Below are 23,860 nucleotides of genomic sequence, written 5' to 3'. Positions count from 1 at the left end.
GAACCTTGTATCAGTATGGAATTTGAAATCCTTTTTCTAGTCAGTCCAGATTTACTGGAATAATGGATAAAGTTAAAAACCAAACAAACAAAAAAAGAAGGTATTTTTAACAAAACCACAAGTTAGAAAACACAGTGTTATTGCAGTCCCACGTAGAACAGGCACTTGGCAAACGGGTCCTACACATTTTAAACTCCTTAAAGACAGCCCTCTTTCTGAAACTGCCACTTAGGAGGTTTCCAATTCTCAAAGACATATAGGTGTTGGGAGAACTTTTACCCCGATAACACGTATGACTCTTCAGCCAGAGTGTGTTATTCACGCTTAAGGAAGAGGAAGAGGAAACTTCACAGAGATTTGTTAGAGCAGCCCCGCCGCCAGCAAGCGCCCACGAAACGCTACCGCAGCCACCTTTACCCTCACTTGTCCCAATTTAATTAAAACAAAAAGCCTTCTCTCCCCTCTCCGCTCCCCCCGCCTTACCTTCCACCGATCGGCCGATGCTGTGCAAGTGGGTGAGGGAGGGGTACTCGGCGTGAACCCCCTTCAGGTACTTCTCCAGCTCCTCGGAGTGGTGGTACTTGAAATCCAGCGTGGCCGCCACAGAAACCAAGCAGAGGATGCTCACCACGTCCTAGAAAGAAAGGGATGAACCGAACAGCGCTGGATGAGCCTCCCTCCGCGGGACTGTCGCAGCGGCAGCAAAGCCGAGATAGCGACAATCCCGCGGAGGAGCCCTCCCGCCTGCCCTCGCAGGGAGCAGGTGCCTCCCGCCCTACCCCGGCGGCCGCCCGCATGGTGCCGCCGCTCCTCCACAACTGCAGCCCCGCACCGGGCGGGGGACGCCATCCCCCGCCGCTGGCCTCGCCCTGCCCCTGACTGACGCGGGGCCCATCCACTCAGGTCCCCCCGGCCCGCCCCAGAGCCGGGGAGAGGGGAGACATCCCTCTCCTTGTCCCCTCCCTCCTTCCCGCCCCGCCAAAAGCTCTCACCTGCGCGGGGCGCGACTCCCGTCCAGCGCCGCGGCGGGCGGCGCAGCCCTCGCTGTTGTCCTCTATTGATCAATCCCTGATGGGTTTTTCTCGTTTTTCTTACCAGAGGGTTAAAAAAAAAAAAGTAAACAAACCAAACTCAAAACCGTCCGGGGGCGCAAAAGTTCACATTTTGATTTTGGGTCGTGTTTTGATTCAGAAGAAGAGTTGTTAAAATAAATCTCCTCAGCCCCTGTGTGTTCCTGGTGTGTGATCAGACGGCAGCAGACAAAACCTTCTGCATGCATAGGGACTCGTGAGAGAATTTATCTGCAAATCCAACAAAATCTGTGCTTAGCGGGTTTTGTTGTTGTTTTGGTTTAGGATGAGTTTTTAATAGGGTTGTATTCACTTACTGAAGGGACTGGATTCTATCTACAGAATTAAATGCCTTTCTTCGTTCTGCACTAACCACATTGCCCTGGGGATATCTCAGTCTTGGGATTCACCACAAAGACTTTTTCATCACCTTTTATTGTCTTTAAGATTGAAAAGGGCTAAGAGAAAGAAAGTGAAACTGGCCTCCAGCAACAAAAACTAAGACAGTGTTTATGTTTATTTCAAAATATAAATGTGGATATAGCTGAGTGTTAGAATGTAACTGTTGTAAATGCTGTATAATTTTTATTAAAAAAAAATTATAACCAGCAGTGGGATTTCATCTGCCTTCTTCTGAAGTTTACTATACTGGTCAATGTCAGAAAAGGATGTTGAAGGAAGGGAAGGTATGAGCCAATCCCAAATAACAAGTCCTGCATTCCAAATAGAAGACACTGTGTTAATAAAAGTTCTTATTAAACAAAAAGTTACCATTAAATTAAAAAGTACCTTTTTTTTACCCAAAAGCTTTAAGAAAAAAATCTTGAAACTATATTTTAATACAAGTATATGTAGTATCCCAATGTAGGAGAAACATACATATGTGAAAATGGAAGATATCCACATCCAGGCCCTTCTTAGTTCGTGGGAGGGACTTACATATCATATATGACATGAGATGTATGCAAAGTACAAGGCTACTTGGTTAAAAGAGATATATAATGTTATATTTCTGGTGAACAGTGTTCCTTCTAGCATGGTATTCTAGGGGAGGGGAACAGATCCAGAGCCTTTCTCCCATACACTGACTTCACCATGTTTTGACTCTTATAATTTGACAAGACTTTCTCTCTCTTATCATTAAAGAAAATTCTTGAAAGACCTAAATATGGATGTCTTTTACCTTCTTTATTAAAACCAGAAATGTTGATAGTTGATTTTGATTAGAGTTACCTGCTATATGGAATGGGAGAAAAATTGTGGAGTTACACTGCAAACGTGTCTGCTGAGAAGCAGGAGGAAGGAGTCAATATGTGAACTTCATGTTTGAATTTGTTCGACTTAAATATACATATTTATATGCTCCTTGAAAGATGACCGAGAGACACCACTTGAATAAGCAGGGAAGAAAATAGGTGGTAATCCAACAGAAATGTACTTGGAAACCTTCCCGAGATAATCACATGAAATCAGACAACTCTGACTCCAAGGCAGAGTAGGTGTTGGCAACACAGCAAAAATCATAGGGAGTGTAAAATCTTTATCTCAGTGAAATGACTAAATTCACCTTTGATACTAGATAATCACACGGCGTTATCTCATTTGGAAATTGCATCACCCTTTAATGTAGCCAGGATAGTCATCGTTAAATGAGAGTATTATTGCATTTAGGAGTGTTCAAAATGATAGATTGTTTCCATTTCAGGTGATGCGAGTTAAGGCAAGTCCGCCTGTTTGGCAATATTTGAGTAACATGTGACTGAATAAAAATTTTTCTTTTTTTTTTTTCTTTTTTTTTTCCCAGCCTGTATGGAACTCAGACACCTACTGCATTTGAATCACTTTTCGGAAGGTCAGTTTAAGCAAACACGGACCAGTAATATCCTGGTGTACGCATTTGTGGGTAAAAATCAGTACCGAAGACCAAATCCTGCCTGAAACCAAGTCAGTGATAAATCTTTCATTAGCATCAGAAGTTCAAAATCAGGGACTACGTGTCTAAAACTGATTGCAATTGTTCTCAGCACTGCAGCGGGCAATGATCCCTATGAGGAAGTGGCATAAACAGAGAAGTTAAGGTCTCTTGCTGTAAGCAACATTAGTCTCCTCTCAGTGTCATTCTGGATCGTCCATTCAAAAGTATTCAACAAGTGACTATCAAAGTTAGTACCCGAGCATGGGGTTTGCAGAGAAAAAATTGCAAATTTTTGCGTGAACTTCGCACCGGCGGATCTCAGCAGGGAGCTTCTTGGGAACTCATCCGAGTGGTGGGATGATGTGAGTAGCTGCGTTGCCCTCTAGTGACAGGTACAGAAATTCCTACCACGAGCAACAGGTACGAACAATTCTTCAAGCAATAGTTAGGTAGCACCGTAAGACTGACACTTCACGGACACACATTTGAAATAGGTATCAGCAGTATAAGAATCTTGTGGAAGCTTTTGTGACTTTGGAGAGCCATTCACTGAGCCGGTCATGGAATTTGAAATCTTAATTGTTTCGTCGTTGTTCAAACAGGATTCCTGCACTTTCTTAAGATTAGTAAGAAAAAAATGAGTGAACTACATTATAACTGAAGCATCAGAATATTTTTGGCAAGAAATACAAAGATATCACCAAAAAGGATTAAGTTTTTTAAGGATCACTGCTGCTATTAAAACTGTCTTGTCTGAAATCATGTCCCAGGTATACAGACAACAGCTTCTTGTTCTTTTACGTCAATGGATGTAACAATCAGCTTGTTACAGAATCAATCACGGATCTGACAATCAGATTTCTCTGTGGGAAAAACACGAGATAAAGGCTTTCTCAAGTGAGATGGAACAGAGGAGTGGATTCAGTACAAATTACAACAGACACATGAAGCTAATAGGACAGCACAGTCCTGGAAAGCATAAACAACTATACGAAGCATCAGAATAAACAGCAATGAAGCCTTTCTGGTGTATACCTGCACTGATCAATTAATGAGCTGCTATTAGTAGGGCAAAAGGTAGATTCCCTGCAAGAAAGAGCACAAAAGCACCAGAAAGCTCTCGAGCATTCACCAACAGATTAGTTGTCTCTACTACCCTGGCAATTCTCAGCTTAGGCTTGCATATTTGGTTCATAAATCTTCTCCCCTCCATCCCAGCACAAGGATTATCCCAGAAGAAGGACAGCATGCCCTGCTGTGTCTGGTAATCTGAAATCAAAAAATTATCCCGGGGGGACTGTTAGCAGCTGCTATTGTTTAGAGCTGTCCAGACAAACACTGATTTATCTGGGGACTCTGGAACAGCAACTGCGTGCCTGACAAGCCTCTCACTCATCCCACCTTGCAAACAGGAAAATCTGCATACAGCAGAGATTCTGAGCTACCATATGACAACATGTGCTATGGTAGAACAGGTCAGTTCTGCTCCATGGGGGGTTGAGGCATGAGAACATGATTTCTTTCAAGACAAAGGTTTTGAGTGTTGTGTATTGTAATATAATTGTAAATTTTTTCAGTTTTATCTTTCTCCTTTTAAATTGGCTTATACTTGCCCTTTTAGCAGTTTACACAGAATTAGAGGTAATTGGAAAAGAAATTATCCTTGGAGTGGCAGAACTTCATTTTGCACCTGTAGTATAATGTGTCCCCGAGTAGGTAAGAGCACAGGACTAAGAATGGGGAAAGGCATGAAGGTTTGATGGGAAGTTCAGCAGCCCGTGGACTGATGCATTTCAGGGAAGTAAACGGGAAGAAAGAAGGTGAGAAGTGTCCACAGAGGTCTTGAGGAGGTGAGTGGAGGATGGAAGGCGGAAGGGCTATAGGTACTGTGGTTGAGAAAAAGCAACTGAGAGGATTCAGCAGGGGAGTTCATATGAAAAAGGACAGAGAGTAGTCTTTCTACTCATTAACATCTCGCTAATCTGACCTCAGGGTAAAAAAATTTGAGAGATTTAAGATGTTGGCATAGCATCTTGTCAGGTCTGCTAATTTGTATATGAAATGCATTGCAGTTAATACCATGGAAATTACAGAAATTCCTCATAGCTGATTTCTTGTTGATATTAAGCAATATTTTTGAATAATCTGAAATTTATCCCAAGAGCTGGACTCATTTTAGTTTTCCTCGTTTGGAAAATTTGTCAAGCTTTGGAGTAGTGTTTTGCCCTTTTTGCTAATTACCTTCAAATCAAAATACATTCCTAATTGTCATTTTCAAGAACAATACAACACTCTTACTCACAATGACAGCAAGTCTGTCTCCTTACACAAAATTCCTCCAGGCCACGTAATGTATCTGTTTCAAGTAAACAGTGGTGCCATTTCCTGAACAAGGAATTAAGACCTTTTTGGAAATCTTCATTGTGTAATAAAACAATCCTCTATTTCTCTGGACTGATTTATGCATAGTGGGCCTCTTCACAGACAACCAAGTAAACAGTATGCGCTGAAATCTCCTATCAGTGAAAAGTATACATTGTGATGTTTTGAACCAACCTTTTTCTTTTGGGAAAGAAAAGGGGGCTTTCTAGATATACAATAGCTATGAATTTGCTGATTGGTAGTTTAAAAATGAATGTTTAGTGGTGCAATAAACAAATATGCCACTTGCTTAACCTCACTGAAAGCAGCTGGCAAGTCTTTTCTTGGATTAATCTGTACTGGCTGTGTACTGGTTAGGCTGTCATTTATTAAACCATAGGATCCATGCAGGCTCCTTTTCTCCAAAGATATGGGTATGGTTTTGTGGCCAGCTTAAAACAACCCAAAACTGAGCTGTCCCTGAGAGAGGCATCCCTTTACCCAGCCTTCCTGCCTCCCTTTTGCCAGTGGTCAGTTGTTTTCAGTTGAATAGAGGAACTGGTGCATCTGGAAGCTATCCGAATCACATACACACACACACACACTCTCTCTCTCTCCAAAGAATCTCTTTATTTTCACCTGGCTCAGCTCCCTGATCCAGCCCATAGAAGCACTGGCCTTGGCTGGGGGAGCAGAAGAGCTAGACAGTCCATGGAGAGTGAAAGTGAAGTGAGTGAAGTGCTGGCTAGGAGGAGGTAGGTGTGGGTTACCACAGGTCAAAAGAGAATTTCTTTGGAAGCATGAGCTGAGCTCAGAAGAGAGAGACTATTGTTCAGTGCCTCACTTCTGGCAATGGCTTGTTCCTTAGAGATAGGCTGGATGTGAAATCCTTTTACCTCTCCTACTGCGCTAATGATGCGAGCTCATTAACACTGAATTTAACTGTAGATTAATTAGGCCTTGTCAAACAGTCTTGTAATGTCAATTAGACAGAAATTTGAGAAAGAGAATGCTCTTACAAATATGGGAACCTCTGCTACCCTTACTCTAATACTGTTGATTGCTCTGTAGAGAAAATTATAATATACTAATAGTTCCTCCAGTCACAGAAGCCTTCCAAGGCAACTTGTCACGACAGAAAGCTTATTAAGGTAATCTCAATACAGTCAGTATTTTATGAACATGACAGCCTGCACAAAAGAGCACTGGAAATAGTAACTTTTATTCACAAATGCTTGTAAGTCCACAAAGAAAAGCTGCTCCCATGGTGGCTATGGAAGCTGGCTAAAGAGCAGCCTTTACTAAGACACAACCTGGAAAGAGAGAATCTTTCAATACCCAGGCTTTGAAGGTAGGTTATTGAATGTCACACATAACTTCATCAGCAAATTAAAAATTAGAATGAAAAAAGTTGTTTGGCTGACAGCAGAGAATTTTTCCCCACTAGTTCATCTTTCACAGAATTATTAGAAAACTATAAAAGTAGTCAAGATTTGATATGAAGTAAGAAAGACCAGGTAAGCTTTAATTCTGTCTTGGTCCATTAAATTTGTATGTAATTAAATTTTTGGCGTTACTTATTTACAAGACTTTTAAGTGAATTCTTGCCTTTAGGATGCTTTGTTCTTAAACTAAATCATGTAAGAATAAACATTTTGTTACAACAATGCTTCCCTAAAAGTGACCACTCAGCAATTCTTCCTGTCAAATCCACACTTAGAAAAGATGTATAGGATAAGGGACACTTTATTATTCTTGGCACATCCTTGGAATGGATGTTTCAAAATAACATATATTGCAGCAGGCTTAAGCATGGTCATCAGGCACCAAACTGACATCTAAGCAAGCCCCAGATTGGAACAATTTCCTGTACCAGCTACAGAAGGAGAAAAATTTACAGGGTCCAATGTCTGCATTTTCATTTTCTTAATATATGACTGTGAAAATATAATATAAAATTCTCCCCTGGGAATGAGGATTTCAAGTGTTTAAGAAAGAGTAGCCTCATTTCGTTTTCATTAATAATCCTTGTTGGCATTCTCACACACAGGAAGCCTGAAAATACACAAGAAAATCATTAATTCCCCAGAGAGCCTGTGGTAAAGGAAATCGCTAAATTACGATGACTTTAGGGATATCCTCATTTCAAGACATCTATTCAAATCTCCATAACAGGGAACAAGACTGAATGTTGCATGCACTGCAAAGATTGACAAAACCTTTTTGGTAGTTGATTGTTTTTCACATAATTTTAGTTATTGTTCATCCTTTAGGGTTTTTAATGGATGATTATGGAGCCTCAATCTGTCTTTTTCATTATACGCCAAGTATTTTTTTGAATCTTTCCTTTAGCATGACTGCTCCCATGCAAGCCTAGCTTCATGAAAGACTCTGATTAATGACTAAACTGTCCAGAGAATTATTTTGTCCTTAAAACTATCTTGTTGTGGGCTGATACTTCAAATTCCATTGTACATTACAAAAATTTCCATAGATTGCCATGGATATAGATATTTGATCATTCAAACATTTACACATCCCATATTTGGCTTCTTTGAACATAAATTATTTAATCTTGTCCTAATATTCATAGACCTATTATGCTCCAGATTTAGTATTATTTCAAAGTAGCTATCATGATTACAAATGTATTATAATATAAGCCTAATGTGATTGCTGGCTTACAGATTTATAGTACAGATTTTAGATTCATTGTGGCAGACCTTTTACAGGACTGGAATGTTGGCCAGTTCTTATGTGAACTGAAGGAAGTTCTTGCTTTTATTTTAATTAGAATAATTTAAAAAAGTCTACTAAACTTAAAGGAGAACCTCAGCTGACAAAACTTGCATCTTCTTCTGATGTTATGATGTAAGTCATACTAATGTAAACTCAGGGGTTTTATTCTTCTTGGCTCCCTTAGATTCAGATTTCATGAGATGGGACCTTTAAATTTTGCCTTGTAATCTAAATGTAACTAAAATAGGTGATCACTTTACTAGCTCACTGTCTGACTTCTTTCTTTTTCTTTAAACAAAGAATTATTTCTTCTCACTGCATGTGAGGAAAAAAACCTACAAAATACATTATTCCTTGCAAAAGTTTATATCTAGGACATGATTCCTTATAAAAGGACCAAAATTTATTTCTTCCTCTTCAGACAGTGTTGTCCTAATTACTCTCGGTAATTTTTGGTACTTTTGTCTAGATTCTAGAATTACAAAAAAGATCTCCATGTGTTGTCCAGCCTTTATCTATCTGTAAATAGATAATCTGAGCCAGTAAACAATCATATGTTCAACAACTTTAAACTTATGCCAAAGTCGTTTTGATTTCAGTCACAGTTATACGTATTATTGAGATGACGCATGCTGTCTTGTAGGAGATGGAATAGGCTTGGGAGCTTTCATAGTTAGGGCTTCTACAGTTCTGGAAATGTCTGTCTCCTGTAGAGTTTACATTGTTTTATATTAAACCAGAGTTAATAGGGTGATTTGTGAGATCAGTCAACATTCAAGATTTTGTGTGTTTTCCTTTTAAAAGTGGAGACTTGTGATGGAACCAGTCATTTTGCTAGTGCAATCTCTTTCATTTATAAAGATGGACAGTCATGAAGTGATATTTTGCTGAACTCAGCAGGAGTCAGACAAGAAGCATTTTCTTTTCTTACATTTTGCAAGCAACACTAGCATTAATTCCATTGCTGTTAGCTTCTGTCCTGCTTTTCCTGGCATCTCCAACAAACAATATCCAGTCCGTCCAACTAATGTTCATATATACAAGGAGATCAGCATCTGACCAGCTTTGTATATAATCTGTATTTACAGCTGATTTACTTTCAAGGGAAATGTAATCCTCTTATTTTGTATTCAAGGTAAACTTTAAAACCAATCTAATTTACATGATACTGGTACATTTCAATAAACCACTTTTTTAAGTACAAAAAGACATCCCGAACCCCACTAGGAGGATTAAATTGTCAGTTTCCTCAGGATGTTTTTTTTGTCACGTTCATAAAAATGAAATATTAATAATTTACAATCATTAGCATATATTCATAAGCCTCTCTGAAGACTGATGTTATCCTCATTTTACAGACGAGGCAGTGGTGTACAGAAAAAAATAGGATCAAAAGTTTTCATCAGTCTTAGGAGCCAATCTGAAATACCAGCAAACTGATTTTTGAGGGTAGTTAGCATTATAACACTTTCTTAACACTTAAAAGAAAACCATCACTGACTTCAGCTGCTGCTGTAACTGTTAGAGACTTTAAAAAAGTTGACTTCTCCATGACAGTCTAGGTCCCTAAAAAGAAACACAGCACACCTGGTAAGTAGTTCAACAGTGTGGCATCACACAGTAGAGGCAGAGACATAACCTGCAACATTAAACCCAGAACTATGTTTTCTTCTTGCACTCTGTAACCTCAGACAATCCTTTCTAGCTTCAATAGCAAATGATACTAGACTCAGCTACAATGCTTATTTACAGCCAAATTCAAGAGGCCTTTAGTAAGTCTGTTGCAGGGCCTATATATGAAGGAGCCAGGAAAAGGCTGCATGGACCCCCTAGTTTGCAATGATACTTTTAATGAAGGTACTTACATCTAATGCTCCATGTGAAAAATCCAAAACAAGTAGAAGGAACAAGTGTTCCTGTGAAATGTGACCCTCTAAATTGTTCATGAACAAGGTTATTTTAACTTTCTGCCAGTTGAGTTAGTGAGATCAGCAATGGTGAATTATCTTTTGTGTCAACAGCTACATCTGGGACTGTGTCAGTATCTTTTAAAGCTACTTGGTGCCAGACCAAGGATCTGTTCTTGGCACCAGGGAGGGCACAGAAGCTGCTCTTACCCAGTTTGACTTCTCATATCCTTGGCACGCCAACTTCCTTCTTTTTTTTCCAGTCTGATTCATCCTGGTTCTTGGGTTCCTTTTCCAGTTCCATTTTCTTAACTTAACAAGCATCACGAGATGTACCAAAGACATTCCTAGGCTCAGTTTGTCTCCATTTACCTGAAATAGGCTAGTATACTACTTCTGTGGTGTTCCACCACTGTATTTACTGACTGACTTTTAGCAGTTTTCTGGATATGGAGAAGAAGCCCCATACCTCCAGCTGAAGCTGACATTGAGAAACTTGAACACCAGAAGTGCTCATTTGTGTCAAAGTTATCCCTGTGACTTCTTTTTTGTACTGACAACAGCATCAAAAAACATCCTCTCACTTCAAGTTCATTAGGCCCAACAAAGTTATGTGCTTACATTCCTATTCACAGCGTTGTATTCAATTGAATATTTGAGGAATACAAATAATATATTCATAGCATGAATATAACTCTTGTATGTCATGTTTAGGTAAGTCTGGAGAACACTTAAATATTTACATACATCTTTTACTGAAGTCAGGGTCCATAACATTAGTTAGTATTCTTGTTTCCTACCACTTCTCTCTACCTTATTTATCAAGTGAATTATTGTACAAGTATTTGGTAACTGCTGTTCTCTTTGTAACATGGACTATTATCATATTTGCTAAAAGCCTAATAATATGCAAAGACAGCACCATGAAAACTAACAATTAAAGTGAACTGTTTGCTGTAGAATCCTCTAAAGGCTTTTTTTCCACTTCAGTCTGATGAGCAAGCATCCCAAGGTACCCAGCAGGTGATGAAAGCACTCTTCAGATTGTTCTTTGAGGCCACAGACATTTTTTCCTTTCTTTTTATTAACACTGGGGAAAAAATTATAGTTTTTCTCAGAACTATTTAGGAAACAGTCTAGGTCATAGCAAGCCAAGCCATTTTAACCATTCATCAATCAGCTGCCTCTCTTCTCTTGGATATCAGTGTGCGTTCATGTCATCAGTGGCTAAAATCTCTCAAGTCTTTGGTGACTTTCAGTTCTGTCATTTCTATTTTACCTGCTATTGTCCCACTAATGGGACTCTGACAGTGCAATATGGCATAATAAATGCTTTGTGGTTTTTATTACTTGAGCAAATACTTAGTAAATTAGGAAAGCATAAGAACTAAATTTCTACTCTATGTCAGGTTTTCAGAATTAAAAAAAAAAAGTAGTGGGACTTTTCAGAACACTGGCTTGATGTCCTAATAGACAACACTATTTTCTGTATCATCCCACAGATTATGTTTTGAAAAGCGTTGCATATTTTTATATACTGCGATGTATGATTTCTCATAAATCTGATGTCTTCTTCTCTTTGCTCACACAATTCTCTTTTTGTTAAACCTTTTCATTTCTAACATACATAAAATATTTGTTCATAAAATATAAAACAATTACAAAATTATACAGATAATTAAATAAGTGTATAAGTGAGCATTACATATAAGAATACTCTTAAGAATTACAAAAACACTTATAAAACCTGTTTAAACTGTTTATTCAATAATAATCTCAGCATCATATCTTAATATCCACTCATAGACTCAAGTAGGATGTATAAACAGAAAAATGTCCTTCATTATATGAGACTGAACATTACACAGAATACACACTTTTCCAAAGTTTGTTAGCTGTGGAGTTTTCAGGATTTAAAATTAGTGAGCTTTTTTTCTAGTAAAAACATACTCAAGGATCTTTTTTTTTCAGTGTTTACTAAGTAACCTGCTCCCCACATCTTAAAAATTGGGTCGAAATCTTTCTTTCAGTAATTTTTATAAGTTCTTTTGTGTTACTTTGACTAATATAAGAAGTATCGGTCAAATGTTTAAGTTAGATAGTTTGGGTATTAAAGAATGGTAACATTAAAAGACATTGATACTTTAATTAATCAATTTCCTTAACTTGGTGGGAATGGCCACTGTGTGCTGGGAGCTTCAGCCAACTGTGATTACTCCTGAGAAAGAGATAAAAGTACAGGGAAAGAGTCAGGGGATGATATTTAAAAGGAGTGTGCTAAGAAGCTTTGAAAGTACCAAAATTATCTAAATGAACTGGGGAGAGCAGATACATTCATTTAAAAGCATAAATTAATAACAAAAATAAAGGAATCAAAAAATTTGACTTGGAAGGGCCCACTGAGAATACACAGAGCATTTTTTGAGCATACTGTGAACATATCTCTCCTACCCGTCAAAGTTCAACTATTTTCACCTTTTTTATGTTCTCATCCATACCTGGAGTTTGAATACACAGTTCTGATTAATGGGAGACCCATAAAACTGGAGACAACAATCAGACTGGCAATCTATGGATCTGAGGTTCAATACCATTCATCCAGTAAAAACTCTAAGCACTTGAGAGTCTTCTTAAAAAAAAAAAAAAAACCCACAACACAAAAAGGATGCATTGCTAAGCAATTAATGGGTGTTGTGAAGGCTTTGATGTATTTATGTAATGTCAGCAAAGAAATGGGTCCAATGAATTTTGTATAACTAATGACATGGTTCATTACTAATAACCTAAGCTCCTTGTCATTATTTATTCCTTATTCACAAAGCAAGCAGTGGGTCAAATTCAGGTTTCCATAAACAGAAATAAGAGCTTTCAAGTTTCTGAGAGATACATTCACTTAGGTAAGGCCTGAAGTAAGTCTAAATATATTAAGCTTAAGTTTCATAAAGTAGAAGATATTGGAAGTAGAAAGTCTTCATATTAAATATTAGAATATAAAGAATGACAGAATGTACACAGTGAAATTACATTATCAGGGCACTAAAATAAAAATACTCAAATATTAATGAAGTAAAAACATTAGACTATTAAAACCCAAGGCAAAAACACTAGGTTTTTTGATAAGTCATAGAATTTAGACCTTAAGACTAAATCCACTTTTGGAACTGGCTATCTTGACTCATCATTTTCTCTGTAAAAAGGACAAACCCAACATATCATACTTCAAAAAGACTCAGAAACCAGAACCTTAGATTCATCTCTAGTAAAAAAACTCAGACTGTGCATGAAGTAAATTGACAGATTTTAAAAATAGTAAAGGCAGAACAAAAGAGCCTTTCACTAGAATTTCCTACAACAAACTCTCCTACCACAGAAGGATACTGTCACTTCATTACGCTCAGAAAAGGCTTTAAATTGAATCTTCAAATAAACTGCTTATCCTTCTAGTGTAAAATTACTCCAGGCACAGAAGGAAGTCAGAAGCAGCCCTGTTTCACCATTGGCTCTTTCGACTTGTACATTTAAGCAAAAATTGAAATCCAACTTGGTGCTCTGTTTGCTTAAAATGCACGTTTGATGAATATTTCAAAATTATCTGCTCAACGCTTTGGGAAAACTAGACATCCAATTATAAAGCACAAGAAGTATATTGTGACTCTATGGTTATGTCTTGCAAACAAACACAGAAAAAGAGAGTAAGTTTACTATAGCCCTGTATGGAGTGTTTCGTCTGAACTGCCATATATTCAATTTGGTCTTTTCTTATAAACACTCTGCACTTCATCCTATAATAAATGCTGTAGCTCTGCTGACATTACTGTAGCTCCACAAATGGAAAATTAAGGCAAGGAAAGAAAAATGCATACAGGAGATTTAAAATGTATGAACATATTATTCAGAAGGATTTATTAATTTTAAAATGTTGTTACAATTCCCAAAAAATGTTTTTACAATTGAGAAGACTATTTGCCCTGTAGTACAGGTCAGGCCCTGACACAGAAATGTGATTGCTGAAGGTAATTTGGGAATACTGGGCTCCTGGAAACTATAGTGTGAATAATTCTGGATAATAGATGCACTGAGTGAAGAGTCACACGACAGTTGACCTGCATCAAAAAATGAACATTTCTGTCTGTGGTGGCTTGTGTGGCTGCCACAAACTGGTCTTAGGTATTGCATACCTTTATAACGATGAGGACTGTCTAGATAATTTTTGAACAAGCTTCCTGAGAAGACTGTCATGTCAGGCTCCCTTATGCTTCACTAGCAGACTTTTCAAAATCACCCTGCTTTTCAGGGGTATTTATTTATGTTCTGAAAGATTTAATACTGTCTGTAAGCCACTAACACATGACTTTTGCCTTCTGGTACAGGGTGTTACTGTGTTAGTCCTCTGTATTCACAGAAATAAGCTACAGTAGGGGTTTTGTCCTATCTTTCTGGGATGCACATCACTCCGAGCCAATCTTGTCCTTTCACTGATGATATCTGGACTGTTCTGAGATCTGGGACACTGGAGTTTTGTTTCCATTTCTCTGACTATATGCCTTGTAGTGTTGTTTCCTACCAGCACTGCCTTTCCATATTGGAAGGCAAATTTTTACAAAATCTGTCCTGTTGCATCACAAACTTACTGCTCTGAAAAGCAAGGCAGATCAGATTAGTACTCTGTGACTCCAGGAGAAACCACTGCAGGGACAGCCCATGAAACCTGGTTCACTGTCCCCATCCTGTAGCAGGTGTTATTTCTAACATTACATACATGGTGTTATTAAGGACAACCAAAACTTCCCCTTCTGGTAGTCTACAAACTGTAAGACATGTCACTCCCAAGAATAGAAAGTATATTGCAAACATCCTTCTAGCTAAAACTCCTGAACAGGACGAAGCAAAGGAACTCCTAGGAGTCATCTGCTATTTCCTATCTGGTCCTGACTCATAATGATGGTTACAGACCTGTGAATGGCCTGTAATTCAGAGCTTGTGACATGAAAAGAGGGGTGATTCACCCAACCTTTAGAGAGGGGAGATTTTCTTGACCCACAGAGATTTATTTTTCTGTTAGTGCCCCAGGGAAAATGAAACCATGTAAGTCTGATATAGTCTGTCAAGTATCCCATAGGGAACTCTTCACCAGACAGATTCACAATATTGGGGTAATTCAGTTGCCCTTTATGGGGACTGCCATGTAAGAGCTTAAGGGAGATCCCTCAGCAGGTCTTCCCATGTGTTATCCCTTTGCCAGCAAACTGTCAGCATGGAATAACCCTTTTTATCAATACAAATTGTAACACATTAATAAGGTTTGTGGTCATCGGTGAGAGGGTCTGTCTGCAAAAACACACTTAAAGCAATCTAATAATACTATAAAGCAAACACAAGCATAAACTCTAATACAAAACAATCTACTAAATATATTGTGGAGAAAACACAAGCTCTAGTCCTTAAAGCAGTAATGAGCATGCATAGCACAAGTTTCTCACCCAACAGGCATCCCTAAAGGGAAGGAAAACAGGTTCAGCCCATTGGCTGATCCAGCAGTTTCAGTGGAAATCTTGAGGCTGAGGGAGCTGGATTTGTTTAGCCTGGAGAAGAGGAAGATCAGGGGAGACCTCATCACTCTCTACAACTACCTGAAAAGAGGTTGTAGCCAGGTGGAGGTTGATCTCTTCTCCCAGGCAACCAGCAGTAGGACAAGAGGGCATGGTCTTAAGCTGTGCCAGGGGAGGTTTAGGTTGGATATTAGGAAGAAATTTTTTACAGAGAGAGTAATTAGACATTGGAATGGGCTGCCCAGGGAGGTGATGGATTCACCATTCCTGGAGGCTTTTAAGATGAGACTGGATGTGGCACTTAGTCTATGGTCTAGTAACCACAGTGGTGTGGGATCAAGGGTTGGATTTGATGATCTCAGAGATCATTTCCAACCCGGTTGATTTTATGATTCCTCTGATTTTTTCTCCATTTCCAACTTCCTTTTATGCTATTTCTTTAGATTTCTTTAGGTGGAGTTTGTCTGACTCTAGTCATGAGTGTGTAACTGGGTTGTTGTCATTGGCATCTAACTTTCTGTGTGGACAGGTATGGTCAAAGTGTCACCATGTTCCCCTTCCTGCAGGATGTTTGCAGAGGGAGGACACATTGCTTTCACATCATTCCTCTTTCCAGTGCATCCTCCAATAACAGGTGTAATCAGTGTTAGGGAACCTTTATGAGGCATCGTGACCGTGTTTCATCCACGAAGCAGCAGCTGCGTCTCCTTCTTATTTTCCTTTAACTTTTAACCCTATCCATTACTCCACAATCACCATTACTCATTTTGGTAAGCATTTCATTTTTATCAACAAAACAATCTGTGCAGTCAACAAAGTCATTATAACAATTAACATTACAATGATTAGGAGACATTCCAGGGATTCCAACATGGCCACAATTTGACTAATCTGTAATTTCTGGAAATCTACCTAGCTAATGAATCCAGTAAAGGTAGGATGTTTTAGCATGTAGCTCAGTAGTTTAGCAGACACCTAAAGGCATTAGTTTAAAGTTAACAAACAACTGCCTTTATGTGATGAAGTTTGATGCTGATTTCTTGTATATCATGTAATTCTAATCATGACCCTTCATGAAGATTACAGAACAAATACACATATTTTTGTCACTTCCTGCACTGCAAAGATTTACATACTCTACTCATCCATTTCTAAACAATCTGTAAGGCCACATATTAAGTTAAAATACAGGCAATCATCTGACAGCTGTAGGTACAGGACTTGACATATGTTCTGCATATCTGATTTGCAACATAAGATAGCAATGTCTGGACAGCAAAACCATCCAGAAAGTTTTCTCTTGCTCTAATTTATCTTGTCAGATAAACAATAAAATTAAAACATTACATATAATAATTACGACACCCTGGATGAGGAAGTGGATTTGCAGTTGTATGACCCCAGTGGCAACATGTTTTTCTTTTAACATTATTGCACATTTCTAACACCTGTTAAGCTCTTTTAGAGAAAAACAAACAAACAAACAAACAAACCACTAAAACCAAACCAAACCAAAAAAACTTAAACCACGCCTTTTCATTAAATTGGAAAGTTTTGATTATCAGTCTCCACAAGTGACAAGCATCTGATTTTGATGATATATTTCCATTCCATCAGTTTCCTCCTATAAGCATTTAAAAATATCCCCAGAATATCCCTGCACAAAGTGACTTTCTTTTCTAATCTCAATGCTGCAAAACTACACATGATGCTACACCAAGTATTTTTTATTATAATTAGCATTTCTATAATTAACTGGTTCACCTTTTCTTTCTTATAGTGCTAACCCCACAGTTCTCTCAGCTCTTAAACATTACAGTATCAACAGCATTTATTCAGGTTCTCACTTAAAACGTCTCTTTTTCTTTTCTTTCTACTATTTCCTGTGCAGTCAATGTACACACTCCTCTCTGATCTCATTCAGGCATGTGCTCGCATATTTAATTGAAAACACATTCCTGATTTTCATAATGCCACTGTCATTAAGACTGAACTACTTTTTTATTGTGATACCGCTTAGATTTTCTTGGTTTGAATCCTTCATTTTAATTGTCTTAAATTCGCTAACAACTGGGAATATTTTTGCTCTTTCTTTCTTCCAAAACTTTTTGGAAGCCATGCTAGAGATCCCATGAGTGTAAAAATAAATTAGCAAATTAAAAGATAAAAAAAGAAGACCCCAATAAAAGTCAATGGTTCTTTTTTATATGTCTTTCTTTTTTTTTTTTTTTTTTTTTTTAATTTGGGATAGGTATCTTGTGTCTAGACTTCTTCATCATGCTGCTGGATAAGCTAATATCTGGCAGCTAATATCAAGCAATATCCTAACATCCATCAGCTACTAGGAACTTGCTTCACTTTTCACCTGGTAATTCCACTAGAATGGTGAGACTTTCACCATGGTCAAATCGTAATTTTACTGTGAAACCCCCAGGAAGATCCTCTGTATAAATTCTAAATAATTCATTTCTCTGGAGGTTTTCTTTTACTTGGTCATCTTTCTCAAGGCTGGTATACATTTTTGTATTCCTGTTGATAGTTTCTCCCATGGTTTCTCTCTTGTGCCTTTTACTCTAAGAATAGGGAGTAGAAAATTTATTTTCTTCTCTTGAGATGTCTCTGTTTAGTGGAAGACAGCAGCCTGGTCAGCACAGGAACAAGCCTCATCTTTCATATGAACTTCTTGTAGCTGATTGCTACTTAGTTGGTATCTGCGAAGTCAGAGTTTCTAGTTTATTGCAGCAGCAGCAGCATGGAGGACAAATGGGAAGCAGCTTTCCAAAGCTTGATTTCCATAAATTATAAAAGACACCTTTTTAATACATAATTGGAATGCTCAAGATTATTTTTATATATATATATATATATAAATAAAGAGATGTGCTTTAATTTGCAAAAAAAACCCCAAGTATTGGGTTTCAAAGCTAATTCTATCCCCATTCAATTAGAATACTTTGTTATTCATTGTCTCCCTCTCAAACCTTCAAATTCACATGCTGCATTTGTTACAGTGCCAGAACTTTATTGGTTTGGCAAGGAACAGGGACTCACCCTGTTCAGAGCTAAAGGCCTCCTCTACTCTCTGGACAGCATCTGGCAATCTTCTTCCAATAAGTCTTTCTCTTCTATCTTGTCATAAAGCACACTCTTTACCACAAATGAGGAACATATGATATCATTTGTGTTGATATATGTCCAGTTTCAAAAGTTCTGACAGGAGGTAAAGCTGTGAAACTGCTCCCTGAAAATAAATTTACAGCATGAAACTGTTCCCTGGAAATAATTTATGATTGATAAACTAAGTAAGATTTCCAGTCTTACCGGAATCCTGAGCAGCACTTTAGGAAAAACAAAAAAAAAGAGATTTACCGTAAGGTTTAAAAACAAACAAACAAAAAAAGTCAGGGCCTGTTTTTGTTTAGTGAACAGTTCTAGTCTGGATTATAGCAGTTCTACATGTTGATGTTGAAGTTACAAGAAGACTCACCCATGCAATGTTATCCAGTCATGACCGTAGTTTCTTTATCCTTTTAATGAGATTCAGATAAAATGCATCTCAGGCAAACCAACTAGAAGAAGAAGACATAAATAATTTAAATGCTCTAATGTGATGATTATTCTGGTTTTATTTGGAAATATGCCATGAACTGTGCTGCTACGGTCACATATCCCTTTGGTTTCCAGAAGGCTTCATTCCAAAGTCATGGAGGCAAATCTGACACACAGTGACTGTGAGGGCTGTTTCTGCCATGTGATAGCAGCAGTACATGAGTGGGCTTGACTTGTTGTCCACCCTGAGGAGCACAGCTGGAGGGACTCCAGGTGGGCTATGTGGCCTGGAGAGACAGTCCGCCAGGATTAGATGTCTCTGGATACCCATTTACCTCCAGAGCTTCCATCTAAACCATAGAACAGCTGGTGCTTCAAGACTTAAAAATACCATCAGGGAAGTATCTGGTAACAGAAGACTCTGCTGAAAGATGAGAAGAATGGAGAGTCATCATCTCAAGCAAGATGGTTGCCAACAAGAGCACCAAGGCCCAGCTGAAAAAAATTACTGTAGTCACTTTGGAAATTAAAATCACAGTGTCCAACAATGCTGTTAGATGCTATTTCAATTAGTTCTTATTGACAACACTGCTGGGACAGATGAATGAACCTCAAGAGGGACATTTGTGGTGGAAGAAGAAGTACAAGAGATCCCTGCCCAGATCCAGAGAAGTCTTCAGACAGATATATCCTCTATACAACTGGACTAGCCAAATCCTGCAGCCCGCAGGGAAAGACAAACCCTAAAAGTTCATCTTCCTGTTCCTTACAGAAGTGCTCAGATGTCTGGTAGATGGTGAATCTACATTAGGAAAAGCTCTGCAACTGACTGCAGTTGAAAATATTGTGTACTGATATCTACACATCTCAAATCAACTATGAGGGGGGAAAATACAACTCAGTGAAAATAATTCTTTTGGGGATGCCACATTAAAAATTAATCGTTTCCCACAATTTAGCAAAACATATTTTTGGACTGTAATCATGCCTTTAAAAAGTAGGAAATCTGGCAAGTGGCAAGGACTCAAACTTCTTGATGAAGTTTCCAGTTCAGATCTATTTTCAGATCAGTGAGGAGCTGCATGTCTACCAAAAGCTACTGGTTTCTAGTCTTTAACTTTCAACAGCTCACCTTCTAGAAAAATGAGAGTTATTTCTATTTTCAGTAAGACATCATAAAAAATAGTTAAATGATAGTTCCAACAGTCAACAGAGTGGAAGAAGAGATCAACACACAATAATTCACACCGTATGTACGATCACCCACTAACTCGTTTCCATTCTTCAACTGCCTGTACCCTTCCTATCTCCCTTTCCTTCCTCCCTTCTTTCTTCTCTCTTCCCTCCCATGGTTTCCATCACTCCATCCTCTCTTTGATTTAATCCCTTATTCTCTATGCCTCTTTGCTCAGTTTCATGCACCACTTGAATCCAGACCTCCCATGCATGAACCTGGAGTGAAAAGCCTGTAATAAAAAAACAATCACTGGTCTTAATTCTCTGTGCCTTTTGCTGCAGACGTTTACAGTTTGTCCCAGCAGTTAGGTTTTTCCCCTGATAGTTCAACCTTTGCTTTGCATGGAGGAAGGAAAGAGGCTGCTTGCTTATGACAAATGGGGAAGGAGCACTCCGCTGAACTCTCCCAATCCCCCAGCACATAACATCTCACTGAGAGCACAGGGATGTTGATGAGGGTATTCAGTGTGGCAAAGGATAAATCACAGAGATGGCATAATAGGCGGACACATTCTCAGTTAAGGAGCACACACTTGGCCAGTGTGAATCTGCTTGCACAGCATGCTCATCACTTGAGTGCTCAGCACCCAGCGGTGCAGGAAATGTTTGAGGGCAGCAAAAATGACAGTGAAAGATGGAGTGCTGCCCAGGTGGACACTCACCTCAGCTCCAGTAACTGCTCCCAGAAATATGTTTCTGGTTTAATCAGTGCCATACTAAGTGGCTTTCACTCATGCTGCCTTCTTTGACGTGCAAGTCTCTGATGTCCTTCCTCCCCAGCCAATATCTCCAGCCACATTTTGTGTGTATCACAGAGACTGCAAGGAGCAGAGGATGGGGAGGAAGGTGGGCACACTCATACCTCAGATTTGCCTTCTGTCTCCTTATAGGCCCTTTCAGTTACTTCCAGTTGCTGCTGGTGCCTGCCTCCCCCCACCCCCCCTCAGTGTTCTTCTTCCCAGCTTCCTCTAGCTGTCCTGCTGCTACCAGTGGCAAGTCTCAGTCACCATCTGGAGAAACAGCAGTAAGAGAATGCATGTCTCTCCAGTATCATAGGAGTCACCCCTAGGGCAGGTTCCTATTCCATACTGGCCATATTACGGCTCCTGTATTTCTTCATGTACAGCCAACAGACCAGTTGCATACTGTCCACAAAGCAAGGCTCTGTCTGGGTATTCTCTCAGGCATCAGAAATTGTTAATTCTTTTATTCACAGGGGCACAGACTCAACTGGAAGGTGGAGTAAGTCACAGATTAGTGGTTAGTCTAGTCTGAAAGAGGCAGGAGATGTGAAATAGGAGTTTGTTAATGGTCCCAGGCAAAGGAGAGAACTGCAACTCTGAGGCAGTTCTGTGAAAAAGTAGTGACGGTGTCATGCCATCCTTAGCATGCTTTAAGTGGAATCAGTAGCCAAGACCATGCCTACTGGAGCATAAGAGAGGAGGATTTGAGACCTCCTGGAGAAGATCACCAAAGACCCCTCAGCAGAGAAACACTTTTTTCTGAATTCTGATGAGGTACACGCAGTTCATGCATGGAACAGAAAACAATTTGCTGAGCCCTGTCAAAACTGGAGTACTTCTGCAAATGGCCAGAGGCTGAGCCTTCAGAACTTTTGAAAAACCAAGGATTTTAGATGCCTCCTAGCTGAGGTCGTATGGGAACCCTGGTCTGAAAGGTAACAATTTTGGGTGCAGATGTTCATGGTCCACCAAGTATATCAAAGTCCTTCACATTATCTGCTTTTCCAGCCTTAGGAACAGATGTGACCATCAACATATGATGTTTCAGATTTGAAAAATCCAGGCCAAAGCACATTTGAACCCATCTCAATAACCATTGAAAGAATATGTTCCTGCCACAGAAAATAGGTGCAATTTTGGACATATTTTGGCTTATCTCCTAGGTTCTATTTTGCAACTTTGCTTCAGTGAATAATAGTGGAATTGCTTAAAGCTTTTGGACACTCTTTGGAGTGTATGGCATTTAGCAACATACATCAGCTGCAAACTTTGAGTTTGCTTTTTAAAGTGTTATTCAGAAATAGGCAATACTAATAGTAGCAATTACATGGCTAGAGCATATGCTTATTGGCCTGTGGGATTGGACATGCCAGTAAGAAATTTGGCACAATGATTTAAATACCTACACACAAAATACATTAAAATGGGTATAGGCTTGACCTCACACATGGTCAAGCCTATACCCAGCTACATTTGTAGCTCACCTGGACAAAAATGAGGTTAATTTGACAAAAAGTACACGTACTCTGTGCTGTCATGACAGTTTCTGGCTTCACCTAATTGCAAAGTCATAGCTGTGCTGCCACTATGTGATCCCCATCAAAGTCCTGAAATTCATTATAGGTTCTGCCTTTTTTAAAATCAACTTTTGTAGGGGAAAAATTGCTAATACATTATTTCAATGACTTCATACCCACATTGTCTATAGAGTGTTCAAGAAATTTGTTTAAACACACATTCAGTGTTCCCAGAATTTACTTCCTTTTTTAAGGACTGCCAGTAGCAAATACCTGATGTGCACATTAGCTGTAATTCCTTTTTCTTCTTTGTCTGTTTTAAACACTAATCCACAAGACTGAATTTATGGTTTTGTGGACTGGGGAATCCAATGAAGTATGCAAAGACTTGTGTTTTATCCCATCATCCATACACATTGGCATTGCAATTCCACCTTTCTCTCATAAAACACGGACTTTGGAGGGAATGCAGGAAGAAAACAAGGATTAATATATTTACAAGTAAATGGGACTTTCTGATTTCTCATATACAGTCATTACAAGCACAGTGAATACAGATGTGTGAAATACCCCCACGTATTTCTAGTAAAATTAATGGTTAAAGATTTGAGTGTTTGTGTGTATTGAGACTTAGTGATGAACATGTCCCACATCTATACAATTTTGAAGTTTATGCAATGTTAAATTTTTGAAGTTGCATTTTCAGCACAGACTGCTAAGTTTCCACAGTTTCCAAGGTTTAAATGTGGTATACATACCCTTAAAATCTCCCTAAGAGTCTATCAAAATTCATCAGTCGCCAAATCAGTTCATTCAGTTCTGAAATCACAGTCAGCAGATAAATAGCTACAGAAGTTTGATACTGCATGGACATTTGGTGAGGGACTGTAAGTTAAGGGGTGTGGAAATGTTGAACACTGTTTTTTTAGGGAGCAATGCAGTGCACTTGGAAATTGATGGGATTTTTCCACTGACTTTCCTTTGCTCTCAGCTGCCCTTCAGGAGGCATTTAGGAAGGATTGTGCCTCTCATTGAACCACTGAGACTGGCACCAGTAGACCTGCACTTTTAGGCATGAGGTTCTTGACTCTGTTTTACTCCCCATTCACAAGGACAATCTTATCAGTAAGAGGAAAACACAATCAAAATTTTGGTGTCAGTTGCTTTCTCTAAACAAAAGACTCTAAGAAATATCTGAAAACTGTGCTGAACTTTTGTTCCACTGAAAAAAAACAAGATGCATGGATGGGTGCATGGATGAATGGATGAGTGGG

The 23,860-nt window shown here is 38.8% G+C and overlaps 2 protein-coding genes across 3 annotated transcripts in view; one reads left to right on the top strand and one right to left on the bottom strand.

Annotated features, from left to right (window-relative positions):
* The window catches only part of CPM (carboxypeptidase M), a 34,632-nt gene extending 33,768 nt beyond the window's left edge, over positions 1-864 (bottom strand). Inside the window, exons 1-2 of one of the 2 annotated variants that reach the window (XM_064655705.1) lie at positions 780-864; positions 484-634 (exon numbers count right to left, since the gene is read on the bottom strand). In XM_064655705.1, coding sequence (XP_064511775.1) covers positions 484-634; positions 780-797 — 169 coding nt within the window. In that variant the 5' untranslated portion in view covers positions 798-864. Of the gene's footprint in view, positions 1-483; positions 737-779 lie in introns of those variants that run through there. The other variant, XM_064655706.1, reaches the window with a different exon arrangement.
* Positions 1-23,860, top strand: part of MDM2 (MDM2 proto-oncogene) — a 223,930-nt gene that overhangs the window by 51,164 nt on the left and 148,906 nt on the right. The gene's annotated exons all lie outside the window — the stretch shown is intronic.

Source organism: Pseudopipra pipra, chromosome 5 (assembly GCF_036250125.1).
Source record: "Pseudopipra pipra isolate bDixPip1 chromosome 5, bDixPip1.hap1, whole genome shotgun sequence".
Lineage (NCBI taxonomy): Eukaryota > Metazoa > Chordata > Aves > Passeriformes > Pipridae > Pseudopipra > Pseudopipra pipra.
This window is presented reverse-complemented; position numbering and strand designations above follow the sequence as displayed.